Raw genomic sequence first — 25,761 nt, forward strand, 5'->3', positions numbered from 1 at the left:
AAGTGTCGATAGAATGTAGGCGAAATAGAAAGCTGATAATAACGATATCAATGACACTACACTCAAAATACTAATGAAATGAAGAACACACTATGATGAAAACGAATAATAATTATTAATCAAAAATTGCACAGTAATCCAATTGGACAAAAGGAAAAGCTAATGATTAAAAATTACTTTTAAAATCTTTCCTTACGGGGAAAGCCAGTGCAAATAGGTTTCTAAATATGGAGGCCTTCTCAGGGCAGCTCATTTGAACCTGAATCCCATCAGCGCAAACATTAAGAGGTGATGCACTGTCACCTGAGATGCTGTAAATGTTCATTGCCCTCTGCACTTTGGATTGCGGAGCTTTAAACAAGGCAACCAAATAAATAAATCAGTAAAACTCTGGTTAAGAACTTTCTCGTATCACCCCAGCTACAGATGACAGTTACATATGACATGGTGGCATTAAACCGTTGTAAGTTCACTGCCGTTGCCCTGTGCGTCTGCCCTTGTGGGGTTTATGTTGTTGTCCTTTTCCCGCAGTTTTGTCCGGGTGGTTGCATTGTGAGATAAATTATTATCCGTCTTTTTTTTTCTCGCTGAGCAGCAGTGCAGCCCTTCCTTTTAGAGAATGGCCCACAGAAGCATGTATCCCTTCTTCAAGTTACCTCTCTGCTCGACACAAAGCAGTGAGCAGCACTTCCCCACCCGCTGTGCCATTTGAGAGTAATGTTTGTGGCACGAAAGCCAATATTTTTCATTCTCAGAGCTCGAATTTGGCCAAATTAGGTGCACAACCTGATTGAATGCGGTGACTGGGCTGACACACAAACTTGCGAGACTTTAGAACCCAGTTTATAATCACAGGTGGCTGCACTGGATTCCAATACAGGATCTTCGTGGTGCCAGATTCTGTACTCTGACCTCTGGGTCACTTTGCCCCCCCCCCTCGCCTTTCTGGGCTGTATTGTTTTCATACTCATGATTACCACTGCTTTCACCACCCCAGCACTCTCCCTCTCCATCAAGGAAAGGTCATGATTAACGGTCCTATATTTAAACGGCTACTTGCCTGCGTATGAGGAGGACCACCGTCTGCACCGCCACGCAGTTTGGGAATTTGGCGCACGTCGGTATGAGGGTGGCGGGGGGGGTTGAACATGAACACTGCACCCATGCCACACAGTCCCCCACCCTGTCCCCCCCACGCGTGTGCCAGTCGCGTCAGCGATGATAACTGTCGGGCGCGTGTCACCCGCCACCTGCCTGAGAATTCGTAATCATCATCACAATCGGCGCTGAGTAACGCGCTGCTGCATAGAAGCCTGACCAAATCAACACCTCCCCCCGCTCATTGCCCTACAATGTAACGATACATCTGCCACCTACCCATTGGCCGATTTCGTCGCTCCGTCTCCACGACGTACGTGCTTTCCCTCCATTGGCTGCCGCTCCCAACATTAATCTCGGAAACAACGGCCATCACTCCTTCAAACGGCGTTTCCTGCTCAACCCCACTTGTTATAGCGGTCAATATTGTGACGTCTCTAACTTGCGTATGTGCCTCCTCCTGTCTCTCAAAGTAAATTGTAAGCATGCACTTACCCATGCTTGTATGTGCACTTTTCAGATTTCGTTACCGTTTTCTTTGTCACTGTCTCTTTTGTGTTTCTGATCCATTTGCCAAAGCGGGTCATTCGTACCTATTGAAATTTTTCTTTCTGGTGTGTTCCATTTAGTTATCAAGTTCATCTTTTCAAAAGCACCTCAACCCGCTCTTGTCCGTCAATTTATTTCATCATTTTGATCGCGATTATGTGACTGAAAATGCAGCTGCTTACCGCCTTCCTTGCGCTGTCTCATGCACTTATCCCGGTCTGGAAGTGATGGGGGAGTTGCCGTGGCAACGAGGGGGGGAGTTGGTGGGGGGGGGATATAGGTTCGGTGGGGGTCGCGGGCGGCAGTGGCGGTTGATGCTGCAGGGTCAGACGATGGATAAATAGGTGGTGGTGGTGGTGGGATTAGTGCTTAAATTTGACCAAATTGGCCGAAACAAATGGGAGGCTGCTGCTGGCTAGATGACCATGCAAACGAGATGGAGACTCGCACGCACAGCAACACGAATGAGACATTGCGAAGTCAACCAACAATAGCAAAAAAAAACTATTTTAGAATCAAAATGCAATTCCGATTTGTGGGAAGTTGCTAAATCACTGTAAGGAGCGGGAGGTGCCAAGCTTACAAAGGCTCAGGGTGTTTGGGGAACATTGATACGGGCTGTGCTACTGCTCCTGGGAGTTATAACTGGCCTGTTCCTGGGCCAACGAAGAACGGTTCCCAGTGCTCGTGGAAACGATGCTTTAAAACTCACTGTGGCCTCTCTCTGCCCCGGCTGACTTGCAGGAGCGGTGGTTGAAGACTGCCAAGAAGAGATGGACAGCCTCTTCGGCAAGGCCCTGGAGGGCTTCGTCATGGCCCTCACGGAGGAGGGCGACATGGTGTTCCTGTCGGATGGTGTCAACAAGTGTGTGGGCCTGGCCCAGGTGCGATCATGGTGGCTGCTGTGACTTGTAGGAACAGTGAGTGGGTGGGTGAGTGAGTGGGTGGGTGAGTGAGTGGGTGGGTGAGTGAGTGGGTGGGTGAGTGAGTGGGTGGGTGAGTGAGTGGGTGGCTTAATACACGAGTGCATGGCTTAATACACGAGTGTGTGTTTGTGTGTGATTTAGGGTTCGATTGCTGCTCACGGCCAACACCAGTGACGATTATCTGAACTGGTCCTTGGCCTCCCCTAGGTTGACTCGGCCTTGAATGAGTACCTGGTGTGGTGCGTAAACATCTCCACAAGGAAAAAAAAGGTGGCCGAGTGTGGTTCTGGCCACTCGCCCTCTCGTGTGCCATGCTAGGCTTCATAGGTGCTTGCTGACAGTACTTTCCCCAACAGTCTGTTGAAGGCGATACATGGGATCTTTTTCTTTTATTTTGGTGTCAGCGGGTTAGTGAGCGAGTGAAGGAGTTAATAACGGAGTATGTGGCTGGATGGATGGATAGGTGAACGATTGAGTGGACGAGTAGTTAAAGGGCTGAAGTGTCTGAGTTGGTGAGAGTGAAGGTAGAAGTGATTTACGGAGCAATTGGGAAACTGAAAATGCAATTAATGTACCGAGTAAAGAGCAATGGGTTACTTGGTAACTGTGTGATTGAGCCATCGACCGAGCGACTGAATGAGAGACTGAATGATTGCAATGAGCTCACGAGCGAATGGCCACGCGGGGACGATTAAAGACATCACTCATGACACTGGTTGTGATTTGTTCTCTCACCTTGTAGGTGGACCTCATGGGTCACAGCATATTCGACTTTGTTCACCCATGTGACCAAGAGGAGGTGCGGGAGATGCTCGTATACAGACAAGGTGCGTCGGTAAAAGCCCCTCCCTCGGAAGTCTGCCAGGGATGTGGCATCCCCTATGAGGCAACACGAAAACCCCCAACCTTGCTTTTAGAACATGCCTGAAGCCCGCAGCGGGTCCTCGCGTGTATTCGGCATGCAACAGCGCAGCGATTTGTCAATTATAGAGTTTTAACGCTCGTTATAAATGTATTGAATTGTGCCATCACGACAAGCTATCCGTCCGTTATGGAAATGAAATTCATGGTAAATTAGGGTCACAATGTAGTCTGACGGCAGAAACTAAACTGTACAAAAACGGTTCAAGTAAAATATTATGTTAAACTGTTACAGAGATGTGAGCCGAATATTTATTTGTATACTTTCACTTGATAATATGCATTTAGTGTGATATTGAATGAAATGCGTGCTGCACACTTCTTTTGCAGATGCAAAAAAAATAATGAATAACGTGATATGGAACGTTCTGGCAAAATTACTCCCTCATTAAATTAATTGCACAATACCCCATGGAATCGATGAACGGCTTCAATTAACCGGACATTCCATAAGGTCACGTAGTAATTACATGCATGCTGTGGAAAGTTCTAGAAGGTCGTGTTATATTAAATACATTAAGTAAAAAAATAGCTTATCAAACTGTGTTTACTGAGACTGTAAAGGTAAAGAATGAACTTTAAACACAAATTTAATTACGTAGCCACATTCGTGAAGCGCAGCTGAGAATAATTTGCAGACGAGTTGCACGCACATCTCATTTACAATGCCCTCGTAACAATTCAATTCTAAGCATCGTAATGGAATGTGATCAAATACGTTTCTGTACTGTTTGGTTCTTTCGGTAAAGTCACATAGAAAGAAAATAAATTAAATAATATAATACGACGTTTCGATTGCAACACAAGCAACCGTCATCAGGTAGAACTAAATTTGAGAGAGAGACAAAACACAGACACGGAGACACACAAGCAGAGAGAGACAACGCATAGACACACAACATAGACACACAGAGACCCAATGCCTCTGTGTCGAGGCCTTAAATAGAGAGAGAGAGGTGGGTCTGCTGGGGCAGCTGCTGGAGCAGAGAAATTAGCTTGTGTGTCTCCATGTCTGTGTTTTGTCTCTCTCTCAAATTTAGTTCAACCTGATGACGACTGCTTGTGTTGCAATCGAAACGTCGTATTCTATTATTTAATTTATTTTCTTTCTGCGTGACTTTACCGAAAGAACCAAAGAGTAATTCCTGCAGTCACGAAAGCTTCAAATCACGTTTCTGTACGTTGTGTTGTGTCAACACTTCGGCGAACACGTGGGCGGAACATCTGGTTCGTTTCCTGTCGATGCTAAAACTCAGACGGCGCCCATCCTCCAATGACCACGGGGGGGGAGGCTCTCGTCTCTCTTTCCTGTGCTGATCTCTGGTGAAAATTCCTGTGGTGGAAAGCCACAGGTGGTTCGTATGTGCCAGTGCGGTCATGCGCCGCATCATAAACCTGGCTACCCGGTTCCCGGCTACGGCTAACATCGGCGATATCTGAACCCGCCATGGGGCCAATACCTAGCTTTTGGCCAACCTGCACTGACCAACGTAGATACATGTGGTCAAATAATACCCGTAACCGACACGGTATGGGATGGGAAGGCCCTCATCCAGCAGTGGATTACCGAAAGGGCTCTACTTGTGTACTACCGAGTGATCAAAATTGGCTCGAAAATACACAGCTTTGGTGTGAACATATCCAAGGAGTCCTCTAACACAGCGGTGGCTCCCGCAGTGAAGCATTGAGCCACCTCGAAGAAAAGAAAAACACGCACGTAGCTGTGTGCTTTGGAGCTATGCTTGTGTTTGGTTAACTCTGTGCAGCACTGACTTTTGACTGCAGCCATCGAGCGACGGCAAACGTAACGCCGGGCTCTGCCGTGTGTTTGCGTGTGCGTGCATGCGCGTGTGTGTGCGCGCGGTGCTCGGCAGCAGCGGGAAAGAAAGCGAAGGAGGGGAGCACTGAGCGAGACTTCTTCATGAGGATGAAGTGCACGCTCACGAATCGCGGGCGCACCGTCAACCTCAAGTCCGCATCGTGGAAGGTGGGCGTTTCATTGTTTCGTGTGTGTGTCTATTTAGGTGCGTCTGTATTTGGCACAGTGGGGAGCACGCGGTGCATATGTCGAGTCATTTCAGGCAGTTAACACATAACTCTTGGGTCTGTCCCGTGTCCTCCTGTCAACGAGCCATCGACACTTCACAAGTCCTCAAAGTGCACCGAGCCTGGCGCAACGGCTGTGATGACGTTACCAGCACTTGGTGACGAATGGCGGCTGTTCTTGATGTTGCCTGGTTTTTTTCTTCCTGTGTGTATTTAATGCGTAAAACTAACCCACCCGGTTAGGGTGGTGCGGTGATGATGTCGTATGGACGATTAAGACAGAGTTTACTGCGTGTTGATATCCGCTGAAGAGCTTTGGGAGATGCGGAGTTCGCATGGTTTGGTTAATGCGAGGAGAAATGTATCTGCCGAGCTGGGTTGAATTCACGTCCACGGCTAACGTTCGGTGGTGAATATCGGAGCCGGTACGGCACCTCCCCCAGGTCGACTCAAGTCTCAAATGAGTACCTGGTGCGGTGAGTAATTGTCAGCAGTGGGAAGACAAGTGTTGCCGAGCCTGGTGCTAGCCACACCACTCACCCACGCATGCGCGATGTCGACATCAATGGATGCTCACTAACAGCACTTGCACTCACAGCCTGAAATGCTAAATGGAGGGGGGTGGGCGGGGGAGGTGGGGGTGAAACATCTCGTTCCTGTGTGTTGGCAAAGTTCCATTGAATGGGTTGTAAAAACACTCCTTAACTGGGCAGATTTTAGATGTGATAGGATGAGATATTTGCCAATATCTAGGCTGTGTGGTTGTTTCATATGCTTCTGTCATGTGCTGCTGAAGATCACTAAAACCAAAAGAATATTCTGGGAAAAAAAGAACGCAAGTATAAATCACGAATACCGTGTCAAACGTTGCAATAAGACTACTGTCGCAGTCTAAATTCGTCGGTAAAGGGTGATGGCCGTGTAGAAATTCGCGCAGTGTTTTTACTGTTCGCAATATGCTCCCACGCACGGTCATTTCCTGCGTATAAAAGAAAAAAAAAGCAACCCAGAAGTCTCCCTGAGCTGAATTACATTATCGCTGCTGGTCAGTGATGATGCAATTTGTGCAAGCCCGGCATGTGTGTGTGCACGCTATTTGTCAACTGTCTGTCGGCTGTTTGTCAACCCAGCTGTCAAGTGTCGCCGGTTACTACGACGGTGCGCGTATTTGTGTCGCACGCGTGTTAAAGATTCGGCAGGAGTCTACCAAGTTTCTCGCATATAAGCACACATTCACGCACAATAACCAGGAATCCACACTTAAGTGTTTTTAGCCGTCGCCTGTTAAGGCTTTGTCCTGAACTCAAACAGGAGATAGGATCGACACCATAACCCCAAATCATATGTTAGCATCATTACGCGAGGTTTTCCCCAATAAATATTCCCAGCCACATTTTGTTTCCGAGCACAGAAACAGACTAACTTTAGACCAAGTTTACCCAAACGATGCCAATCTCAGGTTCGGGTTCTCTTCGTCCCCCGGTGTGCATGTGAAACTATGGCTGGGAATTTAACCCAGGTTATTGGACAAACAATACCACCACTTGCACACAAAGACAAAGATCCCCTGTATAGCCTTGAACAGACTGTTGGGGAAAGTGCTGTTAGCAAGCACCCTATGAAGGCCAGCACGACGGGGTCGGTAACCAGCGCTGTGCCTGGCCGTCTTTGTCTCCCCAGTGCTGATGATGACACACCGCACCAGGTACTAATTTAAGGCTGAGTTGGCCTAGGGGAGGCCCAGCACTGATACTGATTGTAAACGGGAATCGAACTCGAGCCGCCGGTTTCATAGCACAGTGGGCTAACCACTTAAACACGCATGCATACATGCCAAGCATGTACACCCCTGCCCATTTGCGGGTGCATTAAAATGCGGCCGGGCGCGGTGCTGTCCATCCACCACTGCCATCGTGTGTATTGCCGGCCTTCATAGGGGCTCCTCAACAGTACTTGTCCCAAAGGTCTGCTAAGGCTATATGGGGGATCTTTGTCTTTGCGGCCGTGGCGCAGGTGCTGCACTGCAGCGGGCACATGAAGCTGTACGAGGGCAGCGCGGCGAGCGCCGGCGGGGGCGGCTTCCGGGAGCCGCCGCTCGTGTGCCTCGTCATGACCTGCGAGCCCATCCCGCACCCGTCCAACATAGAGGTGCCGCTCGACAGCAAGACCTTCCTGAGCCGCCACAGCATGGATATGCGCTTCACCTACTGCGACGAGAGGTAACGGGAAACCGGTAGCGGCTGCCCTCTTGCCCAGCACCTCGGATTAGCACGGTTGGCGACGTACGATGCAACAGAAGTTCAACGTAATCTGTGCATGCGCGGCGCTTGACCACGTCAAGCTGACCGCGGTCGGTGCCGTCGCTCGCTCGCTGTGCCCGCCGACTGTCGTCGCCACGGTCATCTTCATCCTTGGTTGTTGCTGTCGTCATGACCGTTGTTACCATCACTCTTGTCCCATGTCAGAATAGCTGCAGCCATCGTCACCGTCGTAAGTGCTGTTACAGCTGTCGTCATCATCTGGCATCTGTTTTGTTGTCCTCGTCATAACCATAATTATCTTCATTGTTGTCGTCACCAGTGTAATTAGAATTGTATCCATGGTTGTAGTCATCATTCATCATCGTCGTCCTCTTTATCACCATAATCACAATCGTTGCCATTATCGTCATAACAATCGTCGTCATAATTGTTACGACCGTCTTTCATCATAATCATTCTTGTTGGAAATGTTTTCCATCTTGCCACATTATGTACGGAATGAATACATAAATAAATAAAACATCTCGTTAGATTACATTGGAGTTACATCACCACCATCATCGTCATTGCAAGTTCTGAGGATTTCAGTATTTTGGAGGAACTATGAGTTCCCAGAAATATATATCGTAAGAGTGCTTTCCCGTTCAAGAGCATTGAGGTGGTGCTTATCTCCTCTTCACAGCCCTGAGCTCAGTGGTGAAAGTTCCACATTGCCATGGTGGGGTCAAGTCTCTCCATCGAGGAACCACTGTTGACTTCACAAAGTGATGATCATTTTATCGACCCCTTAGGGATGATGGGTCGAGTGAACCCCCAACTAGGATTTGAACTCTCTAATAGATCCGGATAATGATGATGAAGCTGATGATGACAACGAAGAAGGCAATACCAGTCTGTATCAGGATGATGATCATAAATTTCGATTTAAAGCTTTCGTGACTGCAAGGATTCATCTTCTTTGTTTCTTTCGGTAAAGTCACGCAGAAAGGTACAGACCTGTCGAGACGACAGACCTGTCGTCTCGACAGACCTGTCGTCCCGACAGGTCTGTACCTGTCGTCCCGACAGGTCTGTCGTCCCGACAGGTCTGTCGTCCCGACAGGTCTGTACCTGTCGTCCCGACAGGTCTGTCGTCCCGACAGGTCTGTACCTTTTACCTGAAGACGGCCGCTTGCATTGTGGCCGAAACGTCGTGAGAATTTTATTGTGTTATTTTATTATTTTATTCTCATTCTGCGTGACTTTACCGAAAGAACCAAAGAAGATGATGATCATGCTGATGAAGAAAGCAATGCCAGTCCATTTCAGGATAATGATGATCATGTTTATATTGCCGATGCCTATAAAAGACTGGCAATCCACATCAAGCTATGATGATGATGATCAAGGCCATACCAAGCCACAGGATGATCATGATGGATGCTGATGACGATATTGTATTATTGGCCTGAATTGTGGTTGAATGTGCCGCACAGGATCACAGAGCTGATTGGCTACCAGCCCGATGAGTTGCTTGGCCGTTCAGTCTACGAGTACTACCACGCCCTGGACTCGGACCACATGACCAAGAGCCACCACAACTGTGAGTCTGTTGCATCAAGTTTTACTTTTAATGAAGAGCAGAACTCCCCCGGCGAGACGCGCGAACCAGCAAAGTGGAAAGTCCCTGGTCTGGTGAGCTGAAAAGTCCGGCTAGCCGCTGAAACAATCAGTGTCGATGCCAGTCAACGTAAATGAAACCTAAACAAACTGATTAAATATAAATATAACAACACATTAAACTTTCAAACATTCCAAAACCCACGTGTTAAATGTAAGAAGGGTAGTTTTTAACACAAGCTGGAGATATGCTAAAATGCCTTGGGTGCTGTATATTTATGGTGCATGCGTGCTGCACTGAATGCACAGCTGAGCTTATTTTGATGCTCTCCGAGAAGTAAATCACACAACACGACATCGGAGTGACATAAAGCCGAAGGGTCGGGGTTGTTCATTAAATTCCTCTTGCGGCATTTGCCAAACAAATGATTTTTGACTTAAAACTTTCGTGACTGCAGGAATTCATATTTTATGGTTCTTTCGGTAAAGTCACGTAGATAGAAAAAATTATAAAAATGAAAATAAAGTTAACAAGAATACATATATCACGACGTTTTTGATCGCAACACAAGCGGCCGTCATCAGGACTTTACCGAACGAACAAAAGTTCCCTCCCGGAAGAGTTACACTTCAGTGCAACGCCCATGAGCGCCACGAACCCGGTGACCCGAGTTCGATTCCCGGCACGTGACTAACATGAGTGGCGAGTGGCATCTGAACAGGCCCTGGGACTCCCCCTTATGTTGAGTACGCGTCAGTGCATCGTGTAAGCTTTAGCACTGGGGGAAAGACGAAGGCGACCGGGCGTGATGCTACAGGCCACACCGCGCACGCGCACCCCCTTGTGTGCTCTACTGGCCTTGCCACAGTGTGCGCTGACAGCGCTTTGCCCAGCAGCTTGTTAAAGGCTACACGGGGGGGGGGGGGGATCTATTTGTATCCGTGATGCCACGCAGTGTTTACCAAGGGCCAGGCCGTGACGGGGCAGTACCGCATACTGGCCAAGGGCGGGGGCTACGCATGGGTGGAGACCCAGGCGACCGTCATCTACAGCTCCCGCAACTCCCAGCCGCAGTGCGTCGTCTGCGTCAACTACGTGCTCAGGTTCGGACAATGCGAGGGAAAATAGTCGGCACTGCGTGGCCGACCTCGGAATGAGCGCGCTTGGCTACATACGGTGCGAAAGAAGTTCAACATGCGTACGTACTCGTGGCATTGATGTTGGAGGATGCTCTTTCATGCCATGAGATGGTGGATGCTGATGGCCGTGTGGCTGCTGTCCCCGCCGTCACCCTCTTAGGTAAACCAACTAAATTGGAGGTCACTTCTTCTCTGCTCCGGTTGCCCACAAAGGCTGAAACTCCCTGCCATTTTTAAATGTTCCCGAGTAATTGACAACAACAAAAGTAGTTGATTACAATCTCTTAGTCGATTGACCCAACCGACCATCGTGGCTCCCAATTGCTCGACGAGATGCCAAGCCTCGCTTGTCACCCGTGCACAGCGGGATCGTGGAGAACGACACCATCTTCTCGCTGGAGCAGACCGAGCGTCTCTTCAAGCCCAACAAAGCGGCGGTGGGACAAGTGGCGAGCGAGGGCACGGATGAGGAGGAAGACATGGCGCTGCTCTACACGCAGCTCAAGAACGAGCCCGACGAGCTGGCACAGCTGGCACCCACGGCCGGCGACGTCGTGGTGCCCCTCGACTTTGGTAGGCGGCGCTCTCTAACTCGCTCGTGCCCCTCCCCCTAAGCCCGCCTGTCCGCTTGCTCTCTCACACGCCCGCTTCCTCTCTCTCCGTCGCAATCGCTGCCGATCCCTCTCGTCCCGCACGCGATCGGCCACCGCGTCGCATCTCCACGCCACCGTCGTCGTTGCCGCCTTGTCACGCGAGCAGGCACGGGCCTGGCGTCGTTCGACGACATTCCGCTCTACAATGACGTCATGATGGCCGCCTCGCCCGAACCCATGCCGTCCCCGGCGACGCCGACCAAGGCTTTCGCCGAGCTCCCTGCGGCGGTGGTGGCGGTGACGGAGGCCGGCCCCGTGGGCGACCCGTCCCTCACGGCGCCGCAGCATTCGTCCGGTCCTTCGTCGCCCTCCGGCTCCCCGGCAACAGCTCCGTCCACGGCGGTACGGCACGCCCCCCCCCCCGGCACGCCCCCCCCCCGGCACGCCCCCCCCCGGCACGCCCCCCCCGGCACTCCCCCCAGCACGATCCCAAGGTCGCTTACGTTTGTGTGGTGGCGTGGCAGTGATGCAAGACATTGGATTGTTGAGTTTCGGAAAAGCCATTTGATGGCCTCTGGAGTCAACAGTTGGATTCCATTTGTAGCGCCTGCAAAAACGTGAGTTGTTTGGGCAACGATCGCCAGTCATGATCCGAGTTACGGGGCCCACACGGTGAAGTTGCAGTCGCAGTTCGGCGACTTTCTTAATTCTGTGAGAAATGAATCCTTGTGCGGGGGTTGAGGTGGGCGAGCAGGTATTTTGTGAGTTGAGGGGGTTGGGATATTTTACCCGCTTGTTCGCTGACCGCGTCGTACATTAACGCTGGAACGCCGCTCCCTCTGTGTGCAGCCGAACAGCCCCAGTGATTACTACTCGGCCGTTGGAGGTGACCTGAAGGTGGACCTGATTGAGAAGCTGTTTGCCGTTGACTCGGAGATCAAGGAGGGCAGCTTCAAGCACGTACGTGAATCGCCTGCGCACTGATCCTCGCAACACGTGGGGACATTCTTCTTTTGCTCGGGAGGTGGTTGAGTGGCTCGAGAGGGTCGGAGAAACTGAACCAGCACCGCCCAGGACCTGGGTTCGGATCCAGGTTTCGGCCAGCTGTGGTTAAATCTGGTTCTCAAATGTAGCGAGTTGACAGTCTCGTCATGACCACGTGTGAATGGAATTATATTGATTTTATTCACTTATTTTGGCAATCTTTCCTCTCTGAGAATTAAAAGATACATTGGTTTGACAGCCATGCAATGGACATGTCTACAGCAAGTCACATGGCAAAATGCATTTCCCCTAGTGTGGAAAAATGATCACTTGAATTTATTTGATTAGTTCTGACTGGCAATTAAATAGCACGTTTGGCTCCGTACGGTTCAAAAGAGGTTCAACATACATTGAGAGTGACAAGGAAGCGACTTTGCGACTGTAAACGGCAATCGATAAGTACAGGAACTGTCATTCAACTGAACTGCCTCTATTGAATTCTGTCTTGTGGGTTAGCCGGGTAAAAAGTCTTGTGTGTTTATGTGCGAGTGTGGCGATACACACGCGACAATTCCCCACGAGGCCTGCGTAAACAAGGTTGTCCTCCCTCGAACCCTCCCTCCATTCTTCCCTCCCCTCCAACCCCATCCACTAGGATGACATGGACCTGGAGATGCTGGCACCGTACATCCCGATGGATGGCGACGACTACCAGCTGTGCACGCTGAGCCTGCAGGACTCGCTTACGCTGCCGCCCGACGGGTCCGCCCTCTCCTCGCCCGGCCAGGTCAGCTCCGCCGGGCGGCCAGTCCGTCATCCGTTAGAACTTTGTACTCTCTAATTAGTTTTTTGGATGGCATTGTGTTGTGTGATTTGAAGCTTTTGTGACTGCAGGAATTACTCTTTGGTTCTTTCGGTAAAGTCACATAGAAAGAAAATACATTCAATAACAGAATACGACGTTTCGATTGCAACACAAGCAGTCGTCTTCAGGTAGAACTAAATTTGAGAGAGAGACAAAACACAGACACGGAGACACACACAGACACACAAGCAGAGAGACAACACAGAGAGACACACAGCATAGACACACAGAGACCCAATGCTTCTGTGTCGGTGGATTTCCACACAACTCTCTCTAAAAAAAAAATACCATACATGCTGGGTCTTTCTCTCCCCCTGCTGCCGCGGGGTGGATTTCCACACAGCTCTCTCATTGACATGCTAATTTCTCTTCTCCAGCAGACCCACCTCTCTCTCTGCCCCCCCTCTCTCTATTTAAGGCGAGGCTAGGTGCACTTTGAGGCCATGTGAAGTGGCAGGAGGTCGCAGGACAGACCCAGGTGCCATGGGTTGACTGACTGAGATGACTGCTCGATGCACCACCTGTGGTGCCCCCTTCTGCGCCAACTTGCGTTTTAGCCGCTTGTTGTTGTGAGCGTCACTCCTCCGCCCTCCACTGTTGCTGGAGGGCGACTGCCTCCAACTCTCTAGTTGCGTCCTTCACGAGCCTCCTCCTCCACAGAGGCCGATCCTGACAGCGCTGGTACGAGTCATCAGCAAATCCACTCAGCTCCACATCCCTCCTCTCCCCCCCTCCCCTCCCATGCCTCACGCATTCACAGAGCGAGCGGTCATCATCATCGTCAATGGTGGATGCTCCGACCCCGGCCTGCGGCCCCACATCATTGCCCCCCGCCGCCCCGCAGCCCCCGTCGCCGTCGCTAGCGGCACCGGAAGGCCCTGCCTCCCCGTCGAGCCGGCACACGGCCACGATGCCGGCAGAGGTGAGAGGCTATGCGGGCGCGGCGTGACGCGCGCACGCGTTGAGGTGCCAACCCTCCGTGGGGTCAGGTGCGCAGTTGCGCTTGCGGAATTTCACATTTGTTTTTGCTGTGCTTGCGATGAACCCATTTTTGTTCGCCCGTCGCTGGATGAGGGCTTCCGCACGGGCGTGGGAAGGCCGTCGTCCAGCAGTGAGTGAGTTGACAGGCTTGTCAGCGCACGTGTGGACCACTTTTTTTGTCAATGATTGCATAGTGCGAATATAACCTTTTGCAAGTGTGCGAAAAGATTGCACCTTCGGGCACCCGATTTAGTGCGGCTAAGATGTTTGCAGCGATGGGTGAATGAATCGATCAATCATAGTTCATAGGTCTCATACACCGTTAAACTGATGTTATAGCAGGTGCAGCAAAATGGTTGTTGTCAGCTCCACAACATTACAAATAATCAACAACAATTTCGATTTAAAGCTTTCGTGACTACAAGGATTCATCTTCTTTGGTTCTTTCGGTAAAGTCACGTAGAATGAGAATAAAATAATAAATTGATAAAATAACACAATAATATTCTCACGACGTTTCGGCCACAACACAAGCGGCCTTCATCAGGTGAAGGGACGAGACTGTCTGGAGGACAGCGCTGGAGTGAAAAAAGCCATGCTCAGATCACGACCTTTAAGCTGTGTGAGAAGAAACAAAGCGCCTTGATAAAGGAATTAGCATATAATTTAGCATTGAAATGGCTAAGTGATTAGTTTGTGACTGGTCAAAGAAATGGCTATGTTAAAGTTAAAGCTTACACATCTGCAAAGGCACCCATTGACAAAGGAATTAGCATAGAATTTAGCATTGAAATAGCTAAGTTAAAGTATACACATCTGCAGAGGCACCCCTTGACAAAGGAATTAGCATAGAATTTAGCATTGAAATAGCTGAGTGATTAGCTTCTAACTGGTCACAGAAATAGCTATGTTAAAGTCAGCATATACATTCACCGAGGCACCTAGTACAAATCAAACAGGATAATTTAGCATTGAAATAACTAGGCGAATTTAGCATTGAAATAACTGAGTGATTAGCTTGTGACTGGTCACAGAAATGGCTATGTTGAAGTCAAGGCCTACACATCTGAGCTATTCACAGTAACTGGGTATACAATACAATATATAATGAATACTATATAGTGAACCAATAAAAAACTAAAATATAAATTACCTCAATGTTATCAATAAACTCTATATTCTCCAATCAGCTAAGCTACCAACAATAAGTCATTATATATCACAATGCTATATGGCGAAAAAATGGGTGGATTCTTACCCTCAACTTTAGCAACACGGATAGCTACGGGTCCCGTTCAGACGGACGAGTTCATCCATGGTCGGAACAGAGGAGGGGGAGAGAGACAGCTGCGAGGCGCTGTTATACTCCATGTTGTAAACCATACCATTAACCGTGGTGTGAGAGGTATTAAGAGTCAATGCCAGCGAAAGAGCTGCGGTCTGAAGGTCATCGTAAAATACAATTAATTAAGAATGGAAATGGTTTAAAACATCTTTCCAATGGTTACTAAGCCAGAATCCATCTTCTCGGTTGAAATTGTCTCTGTGTTTATATATGTGAATGGCCTCATGAACGAATCTCTCATGGTAGCCGGTTGGTTTGCAAAGGACCTCCGTCTTGGAGAAGTCAATGTCATGTGAGCCCACTGAATTATAACAGTGATCTGCCACGGCAGAGGAGTTCGTTCTACCGTGTTTCAAGTCTGCTTTATGTTCGCGGATGCGGTCTGAGATATGTCGTTTGGTTTCTCCAATGTAGCTACTACCACAGAGGCACTTTAGTTTGTAAATGCCCGGGTACTGTATGTATGGAACAGCATCTTTTACAGATGGAACTAGATCACGGATTTTATGTACTGTGTTGAATCGGACCTGGATTTTGTGTTTATTCAGGATTTTGGAGATCTTTTTAGTGACCCCTGCAATGTAGGGTAAGGTGATGGTTTTGAGTGGCTCCACAAGAGGATCCTTCTTCATGACTGGAGTGATGGCTTTGCGGATTGTGTAGTCGGAGTAACCATTAGCCCTGAGAGCCTGGTGTACGTGCTTGAGTTCACTGGTAATGTGTTCCTGGTCGGAAATGCATTGGGCTCTATGGTATAGAGTCTTGATGAGGGAGTTCTTCAGGGATGGATGGTGGTGGGAATCCGGTTTCAAGTAAGCATCTGTATGGGTAGCTTTCCTGTAGACAGAGTGGCTCATTGAACCATCATGTCTCCTTTTAATTAAGACATCCAAAAATGGTAGTTTGCCATCTTTTTCGACCTCCATGGTAAATCTGATGGCTGGGTGTATGGAATTGATGTGGTCGCGGAATTGGTCTAGAGCAGGATGGCCATGTGGCCAGATGACAAAGGTGTCATCCACGTACCTCTTCCATAAGGTCGGGCGTAGAGTGGCAGTCTGGATGGCGTCAGTTTCAAATTTTTCGATGAATACGTTGGCTACAACCGGAGATAGGGGGGAGCCCATTGGGGTGCCCTCTGTTTGTTTGTAGAAAGTTCCATTCCAGGTGAAGTATGTGTTGGTTAAGCAATGTCTCACCAGGGGGGGTACATCACTGTGCAGTCCTTGATGAACCAGGTCTTCAATGATAGCGATGGTGTCAGGTACCGGGACTTTGGTGAACAAGGACACCACATCAAAACTGACAAGCAGGTCGTCTGGGGACAGGGAAATGCCTTTGATTGTCGATACCAGGTGAGTAGAATTTAGTACCGCAGAGGTGGTTTTTCCAGTGAAAGGTCGCAGTATATCAGCAAGAAAACGTGCCAGTTTATAGGTGGGGGAGTTGATAGAGACGATGGGATGAAGGGGTGTATCTTCTTTGTGTATCTTTGGAAGGCCATATAATCTTGGTGGTCTGGCAGCAGAGAGTTTCAACGAGAACTGTTTGGTCTCATCAATTAATGCTGTTGATTCTAGATTTAAAGCTTTCGTGACTGCTAGGATCCATACTCTTTGGTTCTATTGGGTAAAGTCACGTAGGTTAAAATATTTTTTTTTATTTTCACCTACGTGACTTTACCCAATAGAACCAAAGAGTAATGCTGTTGAATCAGAGATGATTTTGTTCGTTTTGGTAACCAGGCTGTTGGTGGGATCTCTTTTTATTTTTGTATAGCTGCCATCGTTGAGTAGTTCTTGAATTTTGTTGTTATATTCTGTTTTGTCCATGATGACAGTGGCATTGCCCTTGTCGGCTGAGAGGACGACAATATCATCTTTCCTTTTTAATTGAGATAATTCAAAACGTTCGTCTTTGCTGATGTTGCTGGGTGGCAACTTAGCATTTTTGAGGGTTGCAGCGATTTCAGATCTTGCTACGTCTGCAGAGATGTGACTCAAGCCCTTGAGTGCAACGTCGACATGGGCAATGATATCATTAACCGGTAAGTGTCTCGGTGTGACAGCAAAGTTTAGACCTTTAGCTAAAACGGATTTCAGACCATCAGAAATGGAACTGTTACTGCGATTAATTACAACTTTGTTGACGTCTATCTTTTCGGTGTGTGGATCCGATTTTTTGCTGGAGAGGTGATTGAATTTGGAAATCAAATTGTCCCTACATTTGGTCGACATAGTGGCAGCCGAAGAGGTAGTCATATTGTCTACATGTTCCCAATCCGATGTAGACATTGTTGCTGTCAATGTTAAGTGTGATTTGTAGAGTGTCTTGTCTAACTGATCGAATTCGGTGCATGTAAGTCTGATTTTTTCGAGATAAGAGCGAAGCTAGTTCTAGCTAGAATTCGTTTTGCATTGAGAGAAGTTGCAACAGCAGAGGTTAGTGTAAATCCGGTTGGTATTACCTTAGAGTCGCGGCATCTCTTCAGAAAGGTGAGAGACTCGATTAGTTGAGCCTTCTTATCCCAGAGTCTGTTGAATGATCTTAAGGTTGTGTGGAATCCCTCTCCGTAGAGGCGGTTAAATTTCGATTTAAAGCTTTCGTGACTGCAAGGATTCATCTTCTTTGGTTCTTTCGGTCAAGTCACGTAGAATGAGAATAAAATAATAAATTGATAAAATAAAATAACACAATAATATTCTCACGACGTTTCGGCCACAACACAAGCGGCCTTCATCAGGTGAAGGAACGAGACTGTCTGGAGGACAGCGCTGGAGTGAAAAAAGCCACGCTGAGATCACGACCTTTAAGCTGTGTGAGAAGAAACAAAGCGCCTTGATAAAGGAATTAGCATTGAATTTAGCATTGAAATGGCTGAGTGATTAGCTTGTGACTGGTCACAGAAATGGCTATGTTAAAGTTAAAGCATACACATCCGCAAAGGTACCCCTTGACGAAGGAATTAGCATAGAATTTAGCATTGAAATAGCTAAGTTAAAGTATACACATCCGCAGAGGCACCCCTTGACAAAGGAATTAGCATAGAATTTAGCATTGAAATAGCTGAGTGATTAGCTTGTAAGTGGTCACAGAAATAGCTATGTTAAAGTCGGAGCATATACATTCACCGAGGCACCTAGTACAAATCAAACAGGAGAATTTAGCATTGAAATAACTAGGCGAATTTAGCATTGAAATAACTGAGTGATTAGCTTGTGACTGGTCACAGAAATGGCTATGTTGAAGTCAAGGCCTACACATCTGAGCTATTCACATTAACTGGGTATACAATACAATATATAATGAATACTATATAGTGAACCAATAAAAAACTAAAATATAAATGACCTCAATGTTATCAATAAACTCTATATTCAATCAGCTAAGCTACCAACAATAAGTCGTTATATATCACAATGCTATATGGCGAAAAAATGGGTGGATTCTTACCCTCAAGTTTAGCAACACGGATAGCTACGGGTCCCGTTTAGACGGACGAGTTCATCCATGGTCGGAACAGAGGAGGGGGAGAGAGACAGCTGCGAGGCGCTGTTATACTACATGTTGTAAACCATACCATTAACCGTGGTGTGAGAGGTATTAAGAGTCAATGCCAGCGTGACTTTCCTTTGTCAAGGGGTGCCTCTGCGGATGTGTATACTTTAACTTAGCTATTTCAATGCTAAATTCTATGCTAATTCCTTCGTCAAGGGGTACCTTTGCGGATGTGTATGCTTTAACTTTAACATAGCCATTTCTGTGACCAGTCACAAGCTAATCACTCAGCCATTTCAATGCTAAATTCAATGCTAATTCCTTTGTCAAGGCGCTTTGTTTCTTCTCACACAGCTTAAAGGTCGTGATCTGAGCGTGGCTTTTTTCACTCCAGCACTGTCCTCCAGACAGTCTCGTCCCTTCACCTGACGAAGGCCGCTTGTGTTGTGGCCGAAACATCGTGAGAATATTATTGTGTTATTTTATCAATGTATTATTTTATTCTCATTCTACGTGACTTTACCGAAAGAAGCAAAGAAGAGAAAATCAACAACAATTTGAAAAAATGTGGTCTGCGGGCCGTTTCAAAGAGGTAGGCGTGGTGTGGCCTACCTCTTTAAATCAGGCTGTAGGTTCCCTACCCCTGGCCTTAATTCCATTAAAGACTGAGATGGTGTCTTTTGCACCTTGGTGACAACATCCTCATCTTCCCTCTCCCACAACCTCCCAGCAGGCGAACTTAATCGTGACGAGCAGCCAGAGCAAGTTAGCGCCGACAGCCCCGCCGCCGTTCACCATGTCCACGGTGCACATCCTCATCAGCGGTACGACGCCGGTCGGCACCACGCTGCCCGGCGGACTCGTGTCGGCCGTCCCGTGGTCCAGCACCGCCACCACCACGACCGGCGCCGTCGTAAGCGCGCCCACCACCATTGTCCTGCTGCAGCAGGCGCCACGTGCGCAGACCGTCGCCTCCCTGCCCAGCACCGTCGTGGTCAGGTGAGTGACCCCCACCACCTATGCAAAGGGGGTTCAATGGAATGGTCAGTGATCTTCATCGTCGGGAATTATTCTCTATCCACTGCTAGATACGGGAGAGTTTGGATGTATGGGGTGTCCAAATGTGTCTGCATCTCACGGCTCTGTAGAGAAACCGTGGGAATGTTATTTTATAGACGCAGTCAGTCGTAGATCCTGATATGTGAGTGTGTGTCCCTAAACGAGACTACGTGAAGCTATAGGTCTGTCAATCTGTGAGTCCTTGAGCCGCTATGCGAGTCTGTGTTCGCGTGCGAGACTGTGAATCTATTGGTCTATGCGAGTTTGTTTGGTCCCTTCGCAAGTCAAAACAATGTCGGTAAAATATATATAAACGGTGTCTACACGCAACCTCATTTTGTGATGCCGTACACAAACAGTGGACGCATTTATTTCATAGAGAGGCAGTCGGGGGGGGGGGGGGGGGGGGTGGGGGGGGGGAGTCGTGGAACCTCTAATTCAGCAGGCTTAGAGAGCGATTGGGTTGTGACTGTCAAGACTAACAACAGTGACGAGCCAAAACGGAACATGCCCCACATAGTACTCCCACCGTGGGGATGGAACGATGATATCGGCTCGTGTACACAAGCCGGATGGATCGCTGCATCATCGTGAGATCGCAACACAGATGGGCGACGGCTTTCGCGGGGAGGCTTTCATCCGGAGGTGGATACATTACGGACGATGCTGACGCGGTGATTGTCGATGTTGCAGCGGCAGCGACGCGAGTCTCGCGAAGGCGTCGCTGACGACGATTGCGAGCGCCGTCAAGCGCAAGTGGCAGACGGGCACCACGGGGCCCCTCCTCCAGCAGGTGGCGGCACTTGCCCACAATGCACCACCCGCTACACTTGCGCGGCACCCGCACCTACAAATGTGGATGCGATTGATTGAAACGCATTCTTCCGCTCGTGATTGACGCTTCTTAAATTGTCGTGCGTGAGGATCGTTAACGGTTTTGTAGAAGTTATATGACGATGATGTGCTTGTTTTAAATTTAAACTCAATGAAGCAAGAAAAAACGCACCTCCGATTAACACGTCCGGCTACGTACGGTGCGAAAATAAGTTCAACAGACATTAGTAGAAAACTAAAATTTAGAAACAGGAAAAAATCTCTGGTACAGATGAGACAAAAGAATCAAGTCCTGAAACGATTTGTGACCCCCCCCCCCCTGCTATCACCTCTTCCCAAGAGTCTGAATATTCACAATTTACTCTCCAGATTAGAGTTATAATTATCCTTGTTGTGAATGTAGATTTTCAGGAACCAACTATATGCAATATATTTCATATGTATACGAATAGAAATAAATGTCTTTACAGGCATAATGCAATGTATGTATCAGGAGTGGAAGAATCGATGATCGTTTCATAATCTCTGGCTAATTAAAGCCACACCAAAACATTAAATTCTGAGCAAGAACGTACTGTTTAATTCAATGTTACAAACGCATTTTATCAAACACATTCACAGGCTCGCATCTTGAAGGACGTAGCCACATTGCACCCCCTCAGCTTAATTGCACCATCGCTTGAGGAGGTCGGCACCTTTTAACCGCACGTCGGATGAAGATGAACGCTTGCCGCCACTCTTATCGATCTCCTTGTCCTCTGCGGATGCCCCCAGGTCGTCATTAACAAACAGGAAGGTGCCAACAAGACGCAATTCCTAGCGGAATTGCCGTCGAAACGGAGCAAGGCATCGCAAGACGTGGAAGCGGAGGCGCTAACGTCAGGTAAGCCGTTAATGTAATCTTATATTAAAGAAAAAATTCCCCCAAATTGTGTAGGTAGAATTGTGCTGTTAATTGGCGTCACGTATGTGTGTATGTATGTTGAACTTTTTTTGCAACGTGCGTAGCCAACCGCGCTAATCAATCGGAGGTGTGGGGGGGGGGGAAGGACAACAAATAAAAAAATAGTCGAAGAACCAATTATTAATTATTAACTCTTGTGCTGCATTACAGTTTTCACGGCCCGTGAAAGCTGGTACCACAGAGCTACTTTTGATCTACACGTGAGAGGGGCAGCACTTTGTCCCCCACCCTGCAGCAGAGTTTAATTTATTTACACGGGGGGTTGTTATATCTGCTTCATTGGGCCGTTACGAATTGATTATTGGCCTCGCGACATCACTCAGAGCACAATTGGGGCAATATTAAGGATAGAGACCAAATGTATAAAAAGCAGCAAATTTGACCAAGCATTGAAAATGTATCCGTAGCTGCATGGAGGCTGTGCATATTATGCGTGCGTGCGTTTTGAAGTTTCTCCCTACGCCGTGGTTCAATCCACAGACCTCGTCAGCCGGCTGCTGGGCCCGACTCTGGAGGACATCACGCTGCCGATGCTCAACAGCTACGACTGCGAGGTGAACGCTCCGGTGCAGGACAGCCGCACGCTCCTGCAGGGTGAGGAGCTGCTCAAGGCCCTCGACCAGCTGTCCTGAGCAGACCTTTCACCTCCTCTACCCCCATAACGTCTCTGCTACCCCCCACCACCAGCCCAATATACCTCCCCATCCAAACCTTTCCTTTTGACCCCCCACCAATGTCCACTTAAGTGTCTCTCGCCTTGCCCCCTCTCTGTGTTTTTGTCAGTCGCTTGGGTCACTCATAAAAACATTGGCGGTGATTCCCGCCATGGGTGTTGGTGTGTGATTTCCCCCCCCCCCCTGTGTGACACAGGCGGAACAAGTTGGCAACAGTCACTTTCCGCCGTCAAGACTAGAGAGACGGAGATAAAAAAAAATGAAAGTAAAAACATCACAGTTCAACATTTCAACCGACGATCCCTCCAGTACAATGCCTTATGTAAACTTTCAGAGATGGGTCCATCGAGCAATTTGTCTCTTTGCACAAACATGTGAGCATGTTACTCACCCGGACATGGACACACATACGTACAACCCCCTACAATCCGTTCCTTTTGTCCCTTTGCCACAATTGTGATGGGTGTCAGAACTTGGTCAGGGATTTGACAGCCAGGCTTGTACAAACCGACAGAGGCAGCAATGCTGCAAATGTAAATGTTGGAATCTCTACATTTCCCCTTGTTTGTGCAGCTATGAATTGTATTTTCCTGTATTATTTCCACGTTTTTGTTGTATCGTTTCAAAGAGCTTGTATGGCAATTGACAGAGGACGAGCCTGTGACTCAAAACCAAGCAGACCAGATTATCTGGCCGAGTTTTTTTTTTATTTTGTGTTGCGTCCGTGTACTGTCTTGCACGGCTTTGTCTTGTGGTAACAGACGTCCTCTTAGGACATGAATGGATCGGGTGTGCCGACAAGTCCAGAGGGGCTCATGAATACCGGCTTATTTTTTTCTCCAGAAAATATAATGGTTAACTTATATAAAAACAATAACAATTTAATAGATAAATGGGGGAGAGAAAAACATTCTTTTTTAAACACACCAGGGTAGGTTGAGTGTATGTGCTGTCATTTTAATTATCACCATTTGGATCAATACGCAAATGGAAACATTTTTACAAAATAATACGCAGAAGTAATGCTTTTATTTAGATTGAGTATTTTTTCATAGATGCCTGGTTGAGTTTATTGTTATTCTGCTCAAATATATATTATGGTGAACTTCAAGGTGGTATTTTTAACGTTTCCATGCTTGCTTTAGTAGTGGCATAGTGGCAACCCATTGCTTCCACGAATAATAATGGTTCTTTTAAACATCGAGAATTCACGAGGATCACGAACCGGCTTCCAGGGTGCGGCAATATGAAACCCGCACGTCTGCCTGCTTCTCTAATGCTTCTCTTTCCACTGTACAACCGAGCCACACCCGTGCCGAGCCAGCCCGGAGCAGCTCGGGAGAGGCGCCAAGTTTTTCTAGCGCAGAACTGGAGCCATGCCGCCGACGTCACACTCACTGAATTGCACGCGTGTCGTCGGGGTTAAGCGTTGAAGTGTACCGTCTAGACGCAACGTATGACGAAAATAATTAACCCCCTGTCCGCTGAGGCCCTCCTTGGCCTCGATCCAAATTCAGGTGTGTTACGAGTTCACCGTATCACGTTTTTTTTTGTGTACTGGCTTCGGTTTGGAAAGTAGCAGGTGGAAAACCGGTCGGTGTGTATGGGTGAGGGGGTTCCCCCGCGGTGGCGCAGCTCAGATGTGCCAGTGGAAAAGGGGGGTGGTCAAGGGCTGTCCAACGCTGACACGCACAACCTGGGACAGTGCTCGCCCTAATAGCGGCATCTGCCACTGCCCAGTACAGAAAGCAAAGAGCGGAATGTCGGTTCTGTCTCACAAACAGTGCAGTCGTGAGAAACGGTAAAGCCTCGTTTCCGAGCTCGGATCTTTCATATGCCAAAACATTTTTACAACTAAGTTAACGTTAACCAATTGGGATGAAAATTAAGGTTCGATGTGCAAGATGCCGAGTGGAAATCCAGGATTCTGCTTTTCACTTGACCTCAATGTTAGCATTCGATACGATGCATGCGTTAAGTAGGGTTTGATTTGTTTTCCCTTACGAATACTAAGCACCTTTAAAATTTAACCATACTGTACTGTGTCTGCAGTAAGGTTTCAAAACATTTGTAGCTGATTACAATATCTGTGAGTGTAATTGGTAAAGGGAGTAAACGCGTTTGTTTTCATTTGAGTGCAATTTATTTTCAAGGCTGCGCAATTTTGATAATTATGGTGCCATTCTCATATTCGCTTCATCGCGCACCATTTACAATGGGGTTCTTTTCACTCGTTGAATATTTTCTCCCAAAATTATATCTCGATGAACTGTCTTGAGAGCAGCCATGTGTTGTGGTGTGACTAGGGTGTGACTGCTAGTTATAGTGACTAGTATGTAAATGCCACACACAATATAAATTTAGTTGGGTTGTTTATTTGGTCTTGTTAGGGAGCAATAACAGGCTGTTACAATCCTAACTTCGTGTATTGTACCTTGTAAGTTTCCTTGGTTTTAATTTGACAAGAGCTCTTCCACGCACTATCACCTTTAAGAAAGATAATTTTGTGACATGTACGTTTTAGTTGTCATCTGTATTTTAAAATGAAATAAACGAATAGTTTTAGTCATATTTCTGTGAAATTTATTTCTCCGTTCCACAAGTGTTGCGGGCACAATTTACACGGTTCAATATTAACGTCATGCATTGCCCAAGTCGTTCCGATAAAAGGAAACTTATGTGGATATATATCGGTGACGTGTTGGGAAATGGACATTATTCACAGCAGAGAGGTAAGTAACAATGTAATTTAAGATTTCGTTTGGGCTCTTTGGCCTTGGGACTTTTGAATGAAATGAACAGAAACCTGAGTAAAGTCAGTGAATGCTGGCTTAACGAAAAGTTTGAAACAAACCCTGTGGTTACAGGAAACCTCGAGTCCTGTGAGTATACGTTCTTCAGAATCCGAATCAGAAAGGGTTTTATTCACCATGAAAGTTCGCACAGACAAGGAATTGACTTTGGCAGGAAGGTGCATACATTCAACATATAGGAATCTGAAATAAGTGGTATACAAGTCTTACTATACTAAAGGTACAAAGTCTAACACTAAGGGACTAAAGTATGTAAAATTTTGAATAAATATTGAATATAAGATACAATATAAAAATACAAATAGGGTAACAGTGTAAATATGGCAAGGTGTCATTTTGTAGATAAAATGTTAAAGTCAATGTAAGCCCTTGGCCAGCAGCGGATGGGAAGAAACTTTTTGTGGTGTGAGGTTTTGGTCCTGATGGACCGCAGCCTTCTGCCGGAGGGGAGTAGCTGGAACAGAGAATGTCCAGGGTGGGAGGAATCGGCCACAATCTTCCTCGCTCGCCTCATGTTCCTCGTGGTGTGCAGGTCCTCGAGGGATGGTAGATTGCAGGCAATCACCTCAGCAGTGTGAATGATATGCTGCAGTCTGCTCTTGTCCTTGGCA

The 25,761-nt window shown here is 47.6% G+C and overlaps 1 protein-coding gene across 4 annotated transcripts in view; it reads left to right on the forward strand.

The window, feature by feature from the left end:
• HIF1A (hypoxia inducible factor 1 subunit alpha) overlaps positions 1-24,902 on the forward strand; it is a 48,054-nt gene extending 23,152 nt beyond the window's left edge. For 2 of the 4 annotated variants that reach the window (XM_032962940.2, XM_076070468.1), the window contains exons 3-17: positions 2,392-2,531; positions 3,316-3,400; positions 5,369-5,481; positions 7,554-7,759; positions 9,277-9,383; positions 10,357-10,504; positions 10,905-11,113; positions 11,300-11,535; positions 11,983-12,093; positions 12,773-12,904; positions 13,743-13,904; positions 19,537-19,805; positions 20,559-20,658; positions 21,474-21,582; positions 22,144-24,902. In XM_032962940.2, the coding sequence (XP_032818831.2) occupies positions 2,392-2,531; positions 3,316-3,400; positions 5,369-5,481; positions 7,554-7,759; positions 9,277-9,383; positions 10,357-10,504; positions 10,905-11,113; positions 11,300-11,535; positions 11,983-12,093; positions 12,773-12,904; positions 13,743-13,904; positions 19,537-19,805; positions 20,559-20,658; positions 21,474-21,582; positions 22,144-22,295 (2,279 nt within the window). In that variant the 3' untranslated portion in view covers positions 22,296-24,902. The remainder of the gene's footprint in view (positions 1-2,391; positions 2,532-3,315; positions 3,401-5,368; positions 5,482-7,553; positions 7,760-9,276; positions 9,384-10,356; positions 10,505-10,904; positions 11,114-11,299; positions 11,536-11,982; positions 12,094-12,772; positions 12,905-13,742; positions 13,905-19,536; positions 19,806-20,558; positions 20,659-21,473; positions 21,583-22,143) is intronic. The other 2 variants (XM_076070469.1, XM_076070470.1) reach the window with 2 other exon arrangements.
• The last annotated feature ends 859 nt before the right edge of the window (positions 24,903-25,761 follow it).

Source organism: Petromyzon marinus, chromosome 29, assembly GCF_048934315.1.
Source record: "Petromyzon marinus isolate PM22_M1 ecotype Great Lakes invasive population chromosome 29, UKy_Petmar_22M1.pri1.0, whole genome shotgun sequence".
Taxonomy (NCBI): Eukaryota; Metazoa; Chordata; class Hyperoartia; order Petromyzontiformes; family Petromyzontidae; genus Petromyzon; species Petromyzon marinus.